This window comes from Patiria miniata, unplaced genomic scaffold (assembly GCF_015706575.1).
Source record: "Patiria miniata isolate m_02_andy unplaced genomic scaffold, ASM1570657v1 HiC_scaffold_7, whole genome shotgun sequence".
Taxonomy (NCBI): domain Eukaryota; kingdom Metazoa; phylum Echinodermata; class Asteroidea; order Valvatida; family Asterinidae; genus Patiria; species Patiria miniata.
The window spans coordinates 43,029,595-43,042,891 of NW_024037074.1; the positions used below are offsets into that span (position 1 = coordinate 43,029,595).

The 13,297-nt window shown below is 38.9% G+C and overlaps 1 protein-coding gene across 4 annotated transcripts in view; it reads right to left on the reverse strand.

The window, feature by feature from the left end:
* Positions 1 to 4,524: 4,524 nt before the first annotated feature.
* LOC119718893 (transport and Golgi organization protein 1 homolog) overlaps positions 4,525 to 13,297 on the reverse strand; it is a 43,923-nt gene continuing 35,150 nt past the window's right edge. For 3 of the 4 annotated variants that reach the window (XM_038188324.1, XM_038188322.1, XM_038188321.1), the window contains 14 exons: positions 13,111 to 13,201; positions 12,676 to 12,736; positions 12,504 to 12,550; positions 11,826 to 11,916; positions 11,099 to 11,237; positions 10,549 to 10,650; positions 10,219 to 10,279; positions 9,950 to 9,985; positions 9,204 to 9,271; positions 8,735 to 8,805; positions 8,212 to 8,247; positions 6,778 to 7,509; positions 6,140 to 6,267; positions 4,525 to 5,714 (listed from right to left, as the gene is read on the reverse strand). In XM_038188324.1, the coding sequence (XP_038044252.1) occupies positions 5,658 to 5,714; positions 6,140 to 6,267; positions 6,778 to 7,509; positions 8,212 to 8,247; positions 8,735 to 8,805; positions 9,204 to 9,271; positions 9,950 to 9,985; positions 10,219 to 10,279; positions 10,549 to 10,650; positions 11,099 to 11,237; positions 11,826 to 11,916; positions 12,504 to 12,550; positions 12,676 to 12,736; positions 13,111 to 13,201 (1,720 nt within the window). In that variant the 3' untranslated portion in view covers positions 4,525 to 5,657. The remainder of the gene's footprint in view (positions 5,715 to 6,139; positions 6,268 to 6,777; positions 7,510 to 8,211; positions 8,248 to 8,734; positions 8,806 to 9,203; positions 9,272 to 9,949; positions 9,986 to 10,218; positions 10,280 to 10,548; positions 10,651 to 11,098; positions 11,238 to 11,825; positions 11,917 to 12,503; positions 12,551 to 12,675; positions 12,737 to 13,110; positions 13,202 to 13,297) is intronic. The other variant, XM_038188323.1, reaches the window with a different exon arrangement.

Sequence of the window (13,297 nt, forward strand, 5' to 3'; positions counted from 1 at the left end):
ACCTGTGTCCGCGGCTTTCACGGACAAAGTGGTTGCAGTTAAACCGTCCCATCGATGATTGATAGGCCAATAATATAAGACGAATGACAAGCTTTTATAGCTCCAGCTCCTGGCAAATGCAGGCGAGTTGTCCATAGGTATCATCAAATGACGCAAAACAGGTAAATTGCCGTTGCCATGGTTTTTAAGCCAGCAGCGATAAGGCAAGCATTAAACAAAATAATGATAGTCTGGAACGTGCTACATACTTTTAGCAGCAACGTTGTCATTTACTCACACACTGCCCCGTTTGCCTGAATGGGGAATAAATGTATGTTTATTAAAAATAAAAATGTCCTTAAAAAATAACTCACATAATCAGTGGAAACTTTCAACCTTCGGTCTATGTGAATGGAGCATAAGAAAATGGAACAAAGAAGACATGTTTGCCGTGTTGCTAATAATCTGTAGGCCCCCTCCATTCTGCCGGCGAAACCCCACCCACCACTGAAGCCCATTTCTATCTGTTTCGCTTTCGATCATGCCACAATTTGGCCACAGTAGTTATTTGCTCAGCGTTTTGTGCATGCACTTGGTCTTTGAGTTGTGCATGGCGCTGCCTACGAACAATTTCCTTCCCTGACAAAGTACGGCTCTCATACATTACTGTTGTAGCATCCAATCTCCCTGTCAGCTACATCATAGGCCCTATGTCATTCCTATTTTCAAGTTACAGCTTGAAAAAAATAGGGTTTTTTTTCAATTGCTATTTTCCTTCCAAAGGTTATTCAGTTTTGAATGAGACAATCGAAAGAAAAAAATCCACCGACGTTTAATTATTGAATTATTTCTTCACAAAATTCGAATTGCTAGCTGCCAGACAATAAATCGGCTCGCAGGCGGGTTCATTGTTTTGTGCGCAGAATGAAATTCCCTTTTCAGAGAGGGTTGCAGATGCCAAAATCGTTAAAACATACAAACTGAAATTTCCTGAAGAGAAACAAAATCCATTTTGTGAAGAGCACGGTGTATCAACTCGTTCTTTATCGCTATCTGGTTCGTACCTCTGCCATGCTGGTTGTGTGACAAATGGTGACTACGACATCGACACCCCATGTTCCGACAACCTGAAGATAAGATTGTGTAACTCCCGGTGAGAGTTAGGGTAAGGTTTAGGGTTAGGGTTATAGATAGGGATAAGAATATGTGCAGTCAGAACATAGGGGTGTCGGAATATAGAGGTGTAACCGTGACAAGTGATGGCACGTGTGGTGTCGGTGAAGGTTTGCAAAATGTGAACTTGACAATAAGTGTAGGCCTATACCTGGCCAATGCATACAGTGTAGTCAAAAGAGAAACAGGGCTTGGCGTTTAAAAACTAAACCCGATAGGCCTATTCGAATTATTTTGACTGAATAATTGACTCACTCACTGTTGGGACAAAAGTCGGTTGTAACATTTATTTCTTCTTTATCTACTAAGTATTGTTTCATTCGTTTCCTTATTCGGTTGGATAAAACAAATGGAGCGGGAATCGAACCCCTGGCCTTGGATTGAAATGAATAAGTTATTGTTGATTGTGTTTGGCTGGCGGATCTGCGTGGGGGGTTGGGGAGGGCTCTAAACCCCACTTAACCCCAACCCGTAGCGAGAACGTATTTCACTACAGCACCATCCCACTTTTCCTAATTTTGTCTCAACATTCATTACTTCCTGAAGGCTTGTCTGATACTTGTAGGCCAAGAATCGATTTTCCCAAAAGAACCATCTTTCCTCGACATACACAATGTTCTAATAACAATCAAAATATTACATAAAACACCATATGCCGTACTAAGTATGCAACGTCATTTAAAAATCCATGGTTACCACGGAGATGCCAAATGTGCTGCTCTCAGCTCAATCAACTTCTGAATTCGTATCTTATAACAATCTCCCCCAGCAACGTGAAGCACCAGCACTCAAAATCGATTGACTTTATGCTGGTCTTATTGTTTCCCATTGCGTTGAAGAGAGTGCATGTTTGTTCAGCGTCGACAGACAAGACAGGTATTTTATTCCTGGACACATCATTTAAGATTACAAAATATGGCGGGATGCTCATATCGTATTGTCAATAGATGACGCTGCGTGATGGGGTGTTGCTAGGCAACATGACTGCATCAAGTGTTGTCTCATCATTTAATAAGGAGTTCTTCTTATAAGACATCGACAAGAAGAAGTGAAGACCTTGACAAGTTGATGGTATTCAGGTGACAGGTGTTTTTTTAATTGATTTTTTTTTAATCAGGAAACGGCAAGTGTTTTAAGTTTTAATTTAAAAAGGGCCCTCTGTTGACGGTTTGCAGTTATACTTGACATTTGTAGCAAAATTAGCAAAAATGCATAATCTTTGACAGGAACTCCTGGTGCAAATAATCTCAATAAGCACTTCAGATGGGCTCATCTCTTTTTATACTATTACTGCACGCACAACAGTCTCTTTTCACTTAAATTATCTGGGTTCTTTTTCAGTTGAACAAACTAAAAAATCTAAATTGTTAGATAGCCAAATTTTACTACTTACTGGTGTTTTTTTTTTGAAATATTAAGCGCAAAACTTGGCTTCATTCAAAGTTTGATCAAAATAGACATTGTTTAGGTGGTCTGGGTGTCGACCCCCAAAAACATTTCACCCTCCTTACAGATTATTGCCAATTAAATTTCGAACTGTTGCAAAAGGTTCCGAATAAGAACCCTGAAATTGCAATCACGCCTTCCCTCACGTGAACATGTTCCGACATAATTTCTGTTCACCCCTAACTACCCTAAATCTGTAAAAATCCAACAAGATGTTTTTTTATTTTCATGGATTCAAGACCGTACAGCCAGGCACTTGGGGCTCGTCTCAACCATATCCAGGACGAGTTCCGGACAAGTTGCAGACATGCATCGGGTATAAGTTGCAGGATTCTGAACAACTTCCCCGCAATCTTCCTGCAATGAAGTTACCAGTATTGGTGAGTCAAGCAGTTGCTGTCTTCCGGACAGAGCAAATGATTCTACCCGCAACTTCTCCGGAACTCTTTGGGTTTGATTTTGTGGGACTTCGGAGGATTCAGGCAGTTTCCATTAAGTAAGGTTCATATATTGTTGATGTACCCTAACGTGGCGCGGCCCCCAACGTGGCGCACTTTGATTTTTCGCCGGTAGCACCTAGCTAGAGCAAAAGTTTTAACTGAAATTTCACAGAAAGTAAAATTTCATTAAGTTCTAAACACTCCCGTTCATAAATCGCGAGTTTATTTACCCCCTTACAAAGTTAGAAGAAAAATTTATTTTGGCGTGATTTTCCGATAAGTGCAAAGTGAACCCTTTGAAAATGCCCCGAAAAATAAGAAAATAATTTTCTGACAAACATCTGGCTGGGTACGTAAGTAGAGATAATAATGATTTATCCGAATTTATCAAGTTAACAGAAATTCTTAAATTCTGTTTTAGCCTCTGAAGAACTTGCTAAGTTCGCAACGTCAGGCCACATTAATTTTAAGAAATTCTTAAATGTTAATTTGGAATTTTCCGAGATTTATTTAAGTGCGCCACGCCGCCACGTTAGGGAAAACTCCGCGAATTTGTGCCCAATTTCCGGACGCCACCGTTTTTGAATTTCGGATTAAATTTTATGAAACCGAAATTGTTCACAGAGGTTTATCAAGGTTTGCTAAAGCAAGCATTGATAAGGTAAAAGTACCAGTATTTCACTGCATGAATTTGAGGTTTGTCAACAAAGAGGTTTGGCAACACAACACGAGGAAAGTCGGGTAAGCTTCGAAGTGAGCCACGTTAAAGGGAATATACATCATTTGCTTTTGCTGTAATTTTCAGAAATGGATGGGATTGGGGGGTTGGAAATATAAAGCAAATATAGTTACACTGACTTTTTGGAGGTTTGGGGTTCGAAAATGCTATAAAAACCAAGAAAAACGATCATTTTCCTGTAGTCTGGTTCCCTGACTCCATATAAGAAGAAACAGAGCAGTTTACATACATTGGGGAATTGTAAGGTCAGGGAACCAGTCTAGCTGGCTTGTACCCGTTCATAGGTTTGTAATCGATTGCAAACAAGTGCGATGGTCAATTGGGGCCAGTATTTGAAAAAAAGCCAGTTATTTCCAACGCTGATCGGCCGATCAGCGTTGGAAATTGATACAAAAATACCACTTTTCTTGAAAATGACAGTATACCAGGTGCCATAATTTTACAGGATGCTTTAGACTGTCATTTACCAACATCCTATTAAGGTATTTCGCAAAAACTTGGTAGTTTTATTTTTCGATGTTTGCAAATGTTGTATATTCCCTTTAAGGAACACGACTACCAGTATATAAAAAGCCGCAAAATATTGTTCCCACCAAGCAGGGTAGAATACAGGGAAACTTTTCCTTCTTTCACAGAGAGGATTACAACAACAAAAATTGATAGATATATCACCAAACCCTTGAACTCCGACATGAAATTAACATTAACAGTAGCACCATGACAAATTGTCCACCATGTTCTTGGCAATAGTCTTCTCTGTATTACAATGTAATCATTGATATTTATTGCACTAATCTGAGCCCTGCTCCAAAATGCTACTTATTCAAAGCTACAATCTGGTGATCATTTCTGTTTACAGAATATTACTCGGAGCAAACATACTTAAGGGCGAGTTCAGATTTTTGTCTTTTAAAACAGAAAAGCCTGCACTGCTTCATTATTTTCTTTTGACATAAATGTTACCATTTTACTATCAGAATGCAACACATAACATCACTATGTGTTACCCCTGACCACCGGGATTATAATCATTAATGGGACCATCTCAGTTGACTTAACCTTTTCATTCTCACAACTAGAATATCAGATACTGAATCCCGGATATCAGAGCTTTTGCAAACTTTTAAATTTAATAACAGAATTTTAATTTTGTGCAAAGCTTGAGCAGAATGGAAAAAGGGCCTCCAAAAATAAAATCAGAATCATACATTCGATTATACGAGTTGGCAATATTTATCTTACTTTCAAAGCTATCAATCAGATTGAATAAAAGGTGTATTTTTAAATGCGTGCACGGAAAACAAACCTGTAAAAGTAATAAACAGACAAAATAATAATCATGATAAATTTTTTAAAACAAAATGCTTTACTTTGAATACATAATCTACACGTAGCTGCTATTTCAGGGTTGGGGAAGGGGCAACTAAAATAATTACAATTTAAGGTAAATCAAAAATCTCAGTCATTTACTTGTAGCAATTTTATTTATTCACAGTTTTTTTAATAAATCCTAGTTTTGTATCTTGTTACTTGAAAAAAGGGGGTAAAATGTTTGATATGATCACTTTATAATGGGAATGGAATAAAGCTGCAAGAAGTTAGAGGGAAGTGTCGGAAGTTCTACAAATTACATTTTATCTACACCAATCGACAGCTTTAAGTAGAAACAGTGTTCGTAAAAACCCATCTTTTGACGAGAAATCCAAAAGAAGATACATCTTTCTCTTTTCTTGAGAAATGCATAAGACTTGGTCGCTACAGTTATTTACACAAGCTAATGCAAAATTGAGTTCACATTTTCTGTAGTTTTCCACGTCAGATTTTGTATTGTTATTCTTGTGTGTGTGCATAAAATCAGTTTATTGAAGTACCTAATGCTTTCATGGTCCTTGCATTGGTCTGGAGCTGGGCCTAGTCTGTGGTGTGACTGGCGTCCCCTGTTGACCAAAATAAAATTGACAACAAAAAATGGTTTGAAATGCACTGGTAATGATCACAAGCCTGTGGTGATCACATGATCGTCGCACAGTAGTCACATGATCATCACATGATAGTCACATGATAAGGATCACAAGGATGACAAAAATCACGTATGGGGATTACTTGATTATCACATGAGGATCACAATTTTATCAACACATTAATACATGATGACACACAAAAAAATCATTTCAATTGACTAATTTACATAATGGGCCGGATTTAGCCCATTCATTGGCATTATGAGGTTCTCCTATATGATAGCACTGCTCAGCTCACAAGTTACAGTCCGTTGGTAAGTCAGTCGGTGAATCAGTCAGTAAGTCAGAGTTTGAAATGAAGAATAAACAAAGAATGATAATAGTTATTGGTTACAACTGACCTCTAATGGCGTTGATGTTCTGTGTGATCCTGATGGAGTACCAAACGACGGACCACTCGGTGGGAACCCTCCTGGGGGCGGGGCTCCAGCAGGAGGGGGGAAGGGACCACGACTGCCTGGTCTTATACCTGAGTGAGAAAAGAATCACAAACTGGGAACTGAGAAAACAGGCAGCAAGCAGAAGAATTTGTTGAGTAACTACATTGTTTTTCTTCATTCGAAAATTGCTTAGAGGACTACATACTGAAATCTCAAATCTAGAGTCATTTCTTTAATACTAAACTGAACGTCTTTCTTACAAGAGAAATAGTGACCTTACTGACAATTTTATGGAAATATGGATATTTTAAGATGCTAGAAAATTTAATGGGTAACCTTTCCGAAGAGGAAGCAAAATGGTTCACATATGCTCCTTTAAAATGAGCTTATTGATCATGCAGAATTTGTTTTCTTGTATATGCTTTAGTTAATCAATTAACATCATGAATGTTTAATTCATATTTAATTAGAAAGTGTTTAATAAATAGAATCTTTTGGAAGGGAAACAACAGAATGATGTAACCAAAAACAAATTCTGAAAATACAATGACAAAAGTCCTAAATTTAAGTGCTGAACATGAAAGAAAAGAAAAGTTTACCTGGATTTCTTGGGCCTGGTGAAGGTCCATGTGGACCCATAGGTGGAGGGGGTCTATCCATGGGCGGTGGCCCCATGTCATTTGGATAGGGCCCCGGACCATGCATAGGTCCAGGTGGCGGTGGGCCACGGGGACCAAAGTCCATTCCAGGGGGTGGGGGTCCGTACCCCCTGAAATCACGGTCATCCATGGGTGGGGGGCCAAAATCACGGTCATCCATTGGAGGTCCTCGACGGTCGAAGTCATCTGGATGAGGGGGGAAGTCTCTCGGAGCAAAGGGGTGTCGTAGAGGGGGTGGGGGTCCACCAAAAGGGGGCGGGCCATGAGGATCAAAATCCATATCTGGTGGTGGTGGCCCATGGGGGTCAAATCGGAAATCTGGAGGCGGGCCAGGACTCATGTCTCTCATATCGTGAGGGTCGTAGTCCATATCTGGCATTGGGGGACCGCGGGAGTGACGACCATGTGGGGGCGCTCTACCCATCGGTGGGAAGTCCATGTCTCTACGCATGTCGGGTGGTGGCGGCGGTCTATCATCAGGGAATGGTGGGTGTGGTCCAGAATCCCTGCCAGATCTGGAGGTGCGTCGGTAGGGGTCCATGTTGCCGTCCAATGGGGGTGAGGAGGGGTGGTCAGCAGGGTAGCTGGGTCGACGTGGGGATAGGGGCCTGCCGGGGTCAAGGTGGGGTGGTGAAGGGGTGTCTGCTAGAAGACTATTCCTGCTAGGTGCACCTAAAGAATTAAAGATTAAATCAAATGTTACGATAAATGTCTGAGATAAATGATGGTTAGGGGCAAGGTTACAGCAGACATAATGTGCTTACTGTATGAATATATCATGGCCTGGATGTGCTGTTACTATCAGCATGAAGATTTCTGTTGTTTATTAATTTGAACAAATTCTGCCTCTAAATTTTATCGGGCTCTTTCGGCTGAGCTGACTGGTTACAGACTCTGTAAAACTTGCACAAGTTCAAGGAGCAGAAAACCCTGTGCTTAGCGGTACCATGAGATGGGTAATTTCTTCTAGGAGCAGAAAGATGTCTGGAATTAAGCCTGCAGAGTTGCTAGGCTTCAGAGTAAAAGTAGGTAAAGATGAAAATCTTTGTTTGCTGTGAAAGATGAACAATTCGTGTCAATATAAACAGCAACTGTCAAAGCTCAATGTTGGATGATGGAGTGGAATAAAAAGAAATCTGCACAATGAGTTAGGAGTTCAGCAATTAATGGGTTCTTAAAAAAAAAACAAATAAATAATAGGCTGCTGCATGATGCTTACTAATATGGGTACATTTTTTGACATTAGGTAAACCTTGTGGCAACAACCGTACCGAGTGTTCAGGTTGAGTCTGGGCTTAGAGAAAGAGGTAGAGTTTAACAGATTGTGAGAATATTGCTTGTTATTAGTGTGAGGATTAAATGCCTGTCACATACCGGTGCCTTGCTTTAAGGGCTGTGGGCTCCCCTCACCTGTCACATAAAGACAATTAGTGGAAAATAAACACCCATTGAAAAAAAAAAGGAAATTGTAAACAAAAGGTAACATTACAGTTGGACATTAGACATTCAACGACCATTTTCTATATTTTTGCAAACAAAAATGCATGTGCACAGTCAATTATTTTCAGCTCAAAATCGACTGGGTTTTTGGAGGTTTGGTTTATGGAGGTTTGATGGTTTGTAAGTAATTTCAACCTCTGAAAGTCATTTCAAAGAGAAAAGTCATCAATGTTTTTTTAAATGCCAAACTGAAAAAGAACATGTTATATGTCAATGTTTTACTCAAATGTGTTTTCAAATGAAGAAAAAACAATAAGCAGAAAAATGAGTAAAACCAAAATAGAACCAGCTGGCTTATAATGAAAATGTTAGCACTGCATTTGTGAATGTTGCCGTTAAAGAAGAGAATGTTTCGGAGGTCAGGTCATTGAGAGGTGGGAGATGGAGTCAGACTTACGTCCAGATGGGGATGGTTTGTATAAGGGAGCTGTTTCAGTTTTAGCTCGTCGACCCTCAAGCTCCGTCAATCTAAATCAAGAAAAATCAAGAATATCTTACTTATTTTACTTTATATCTAACAAATGTCTACTCTAAGAAAATGGGATTATTTTTTTAATTTTCCCACATCATCACATTTTTTTCGAAAGTCGCTTTTTTACACAAATTTCTAGGATGGCAAAGAGACTGAATACCTGAAACACACTTAATGAAACTGGACAGTTTTTTTTAATAACCAGTCTTTTTCTTCCTTAAACACATTTTCTACAGTTTTCGGGGGCTCAGTGCCCAGTAAAGAATGGATTAAACTGAAGAGTTTCCAAATTGTAGGGCTAGGTGTCATACTATGCAGCAGTGGTATATAGTGTTAATCATCAAAAATAAAAGTGTGTCAGAGAAAAATGGACTGTCAACATTTGGAGACAAACCTGTGTCTCAGATTGGCGGCTTCTCTCTTTGCCTCCTGAAGTTCCCTCTCCGCAGACCGGGCAGAAATCTGTCAACAATCAAACAAACAAATATTGACTTCCGAATCATGGTCAATTTGTAGGGTTAGGGTAAGGATTAGAAACCCTATTTCTCCAACTCAAAAAAACTCCCTCCAAAAGTTTGGTCCCTTCATGAGAATTTCTCAATTTTTCTGAAGCAGAAACGAAATCTCAGATACTGTGAGTTTCATTAGTACGCTTTTGAAGAAAAAGCTAAGAGAAATTGCAACATTATACTGTAAATAATTTGGCTGCTATGGTCCAATGGTTACGGTGTTTGACTCGTGTGCCGAGGTACATGGGTTCGAATCCTGACCGTGGGAACATGGTGCTTGTGCTCTAGAGCAAGGCACTTTACCATTATTGCTGTGTGTTGCGTAATGCACGTTAAAGAACCCAGTAACACTTATCGCTATTAAAGAGATGGGGTTTGCCCCGGTGTTTCTGGCAGTGGCTGCAATATGCGCCGCAGCACCTTGTAAACCCTTATAAGGTGCTACATAATGGGTCTCATATTTCTCATGTACTTCATTTACCTGTCTTTAATAACAGACATAATTTCCAGCGCCTTGAGTACCTAATTGTTGGTAGATACGTGCGCTATATAAGACTCCGGTATTAAATAAATCAAGATAATTCAAATTTCAGCATCAATGTGATCTGTGTTGTAAATGACAAGGACTTACCCAGCTGTCATGTGCTTTCTTCTCATGAGCTGCAACCTGAGGCAAAACATTAATAATGGGTCAAGTTAAAACACAGGCAAACAGAATTGCCATTTTAGGGTTTTTTTTCCCCAAGTGAACAATGAACTTCATACAAAGTTTGCATATTCACATATCTCAAGAGACCTTACTTTACTTCATTTCAACAAATATCTCTACATGGTCAGAAGTAGCCAAGAATAAAGAAACGTAGAGTTTTCCATAAATAATGCTTTCATTTTCCAGCTTACTTGATTTCTGAAATTCCTCTCAGCTTTTTCCAGTTCCTCTTTCAGATCTCTGATCTGAGTCCTGCAAGTAAAAGGAAATATACCAACAACATTTAAAACTTATCACAAAACTAAGGTAATTGACTGCCACTATTACATGAATTTAGTATGATTAGTACAAATAATCAATTTTATGAAAGATCTATGAATGAGGACGGTTTATATAAACTTGGTCCAAGGCATCATGACCATAAAGTTCATGAAAATACATTTTTGCATTTTAATTTTGGTCATGAATGGCCAACCAACATCTGGGCTGCACAAGTACATACAGCACTGACTGGTACCCACCTGTAGTTGGTAACCTCAACTTCTGCTGATGCTGCTTTACCATCGGCAGTCTCTAGCTTGGAATCACTCTGTAGCCTCAGAGCCTCTTCACGGCCAAGTTTCCTGCAAAAATTAAAATAAGTAATTCAAATTGTGACTGAATAACATATCTCCCTAGTCAAATGCATGTAACAGAAACTGCAAACTACTTTTCACCTGAAGCATCTAAATTGTTCAAATTTATGGGGCCTGAATCCTAGCAGATTCTTCCTCAATTCAAAAGCCAACGGAAGCAAGGCACCTGCACTACTAAGCACAAGGTCACACATGTAGATTCGAGTCCCACCACTGTAAACTTGTGTACTTGTGTTTTTTTTCTCCAGGCTACAGTGCTTGTAAAATTACGTCATCAAAATACACATCACAACAGCAAACTTTCATAAGAGCTTTAAAGAAATTTATTGAAAATGTCTTAAGATAAGCCTTTACTCTTGTAATAAAGTACTAACAGGCACCATTCTAATTCCGAAACTACATCTAAACAGACATCTTGACCAACAGAGAGACTCACCTCTGTAAATCCACCTCTTTATTCTTGAAGTATTCCGTCATGACGTCTAGCTTCGTCTGTGCCTCACTCAAGCTGCTCTTTGCCTGCTTGTAGTTAGACTGGGCTGTGTCTACGTCTTGTTGGAGGGAACCAATCTTGGCTGTGGACACGAGATGAAGACAAAATACATGAGATAAGACAAAACATACAAAGCATAATACTTGGCATCACCACAAAAGAACAGCCGGTCACTCTGTCCACTTCAATGTCCAACAGTGTCCAACACAGCACATTCCTCATGCAAACATGCAGTGTTCCCAAGCAGTTTTTTCCTAAAAGAATTGTGCCATTTCAAACTAAGGAAGCACATGCAGATGGGCAATTCCATTGTAATGTAATATCCAAGACGGAGCCTTTAGGAGCTCAGTGAATAAACCTGAAAATATGCTTTCAAATCTTATACATCCATCATCTAGTAATGGTCAAGGAGATTACAGACTAGGAGTTTTGGATCATTTCTCTGAATCATTAATTAGATATCACAGCTCTGTCACGGACATTACACTTCTGTTCGTAACGTTGGAATGTCCCACATGCAAACATTGGGAGCAGCATGTTTCTTCAATATGAGAAAGAAATATGCATTCCCAGTGGAACGTTCTAAGCCTTCGGAGTTTAAAGATGCTCCGTGGAAGCACTGAAACAGAATCTTGTTAAATCCAAACAGCTTTTGACATCTCCCACTCACCTTCCAGTTCTCGTCTCCCTTTGACTTCTTCCTCATACTTGGCCTCGACTTCATTCTTTTCACTTTCCACAAGAGACAACTTGGCACTCACCTACACAGAAAGAACCAGATAATGTAAATGTAGAACTTACACAAGATTAATGAGTATTCAAAAAACAAGTAATAACTGCAATTGGCCTTATTCACCAGTCGGCCATGTTGAATTGAAAGTGAGGTAAAATCTTCATTTTTGGAACTGGTGAAGAGAAATGAAAGCAAGTACATTATTAAATAATTCAAGTTGGCTTATATGAATTATTTAAATTTATAATGAAATATTCCCTGATGTTTCAAGCCTGAATTAAAAAAAATGAAAGTAAAATAGGGCTGCATAAATAATCTGGTGCCACCCCATTCAACAGTTAACAATTTATGAAATGCATTCAGGGAACAAGACAAAAATGGCTACCTCGTGAATAAGGTCCGTTATACATAAATATGTTTGTCTCCCATAAGCAGGTGACTGTCATGAAAAAAAAACCAGGATTCCCAAGCACATAGGTGTTTAGCATTCTTCCAAAGATGCAAAGAATTCTTTACCGACATATCTTTACACTATAACGTTACAAAGTCCTGAACTTGACATGCAAATTGAATGATGGACAAAAATCATTCCAAGTCATACTTGGTGAAACTTACTCTTGTTACATCCATGAGTTGCTGTACCCTGGCTTCATTATCAACTTCTGTTGAAAAAAAAAGAAGAAAACGACATTTATAATAGCTGAGAAACACATTCTTTTTAATAGATAAAAATTCTGCATTTTCGAATATTCTCTTTGCAAAATGTCATTGAAATTTGACGTCTGACCTGTGTCATCCTCCTCCGTGCTCTGTAGTCCTTTCAGCTGTAGTAGACAGTCTTTCAAGACCTGAAATGAAAACAAAACAATGAAATCTATTCATATCAGAATATCAGCATTAAGTTAAATTCAATCATTCACCAACATATAACTCTCACTCCCTAGGGGGTATGCAAAATCGTATTGAAATTGGAGGATTCAGGACTGTTAGGGATAGCTATAGAACATAAATTAATTAATACGCTTTTGGACTAATGCATGTGGTTTTGGAAGACATCCAGGAACAAATCATGACTACCAAAATCCTGTGACTTGTTTTCAATAAGTGATGAGCAAATTCCATATTGTTATAAAAACAAATCTCAACTGTTATATTCCACAGAAACTGGCCTGATATGCCATATTGGTTTGGCACATACTCCAGTTTACTTAGTCATTCATACCTCAATTTCATTGTCTTTGAATGTCACTGATTCTTCGAGGTCCTTTTTCTCATTGTGAAGAAGCTCCACTTGCTCATTCATCTCCGAAACCCTGAGAATGACAAGCAACAATCACAGCAGTTATAATCACAAGTGACAATCAATCTTACAAATTTGTGGCCTTTTTCAATATTCCAGAATCATGTCA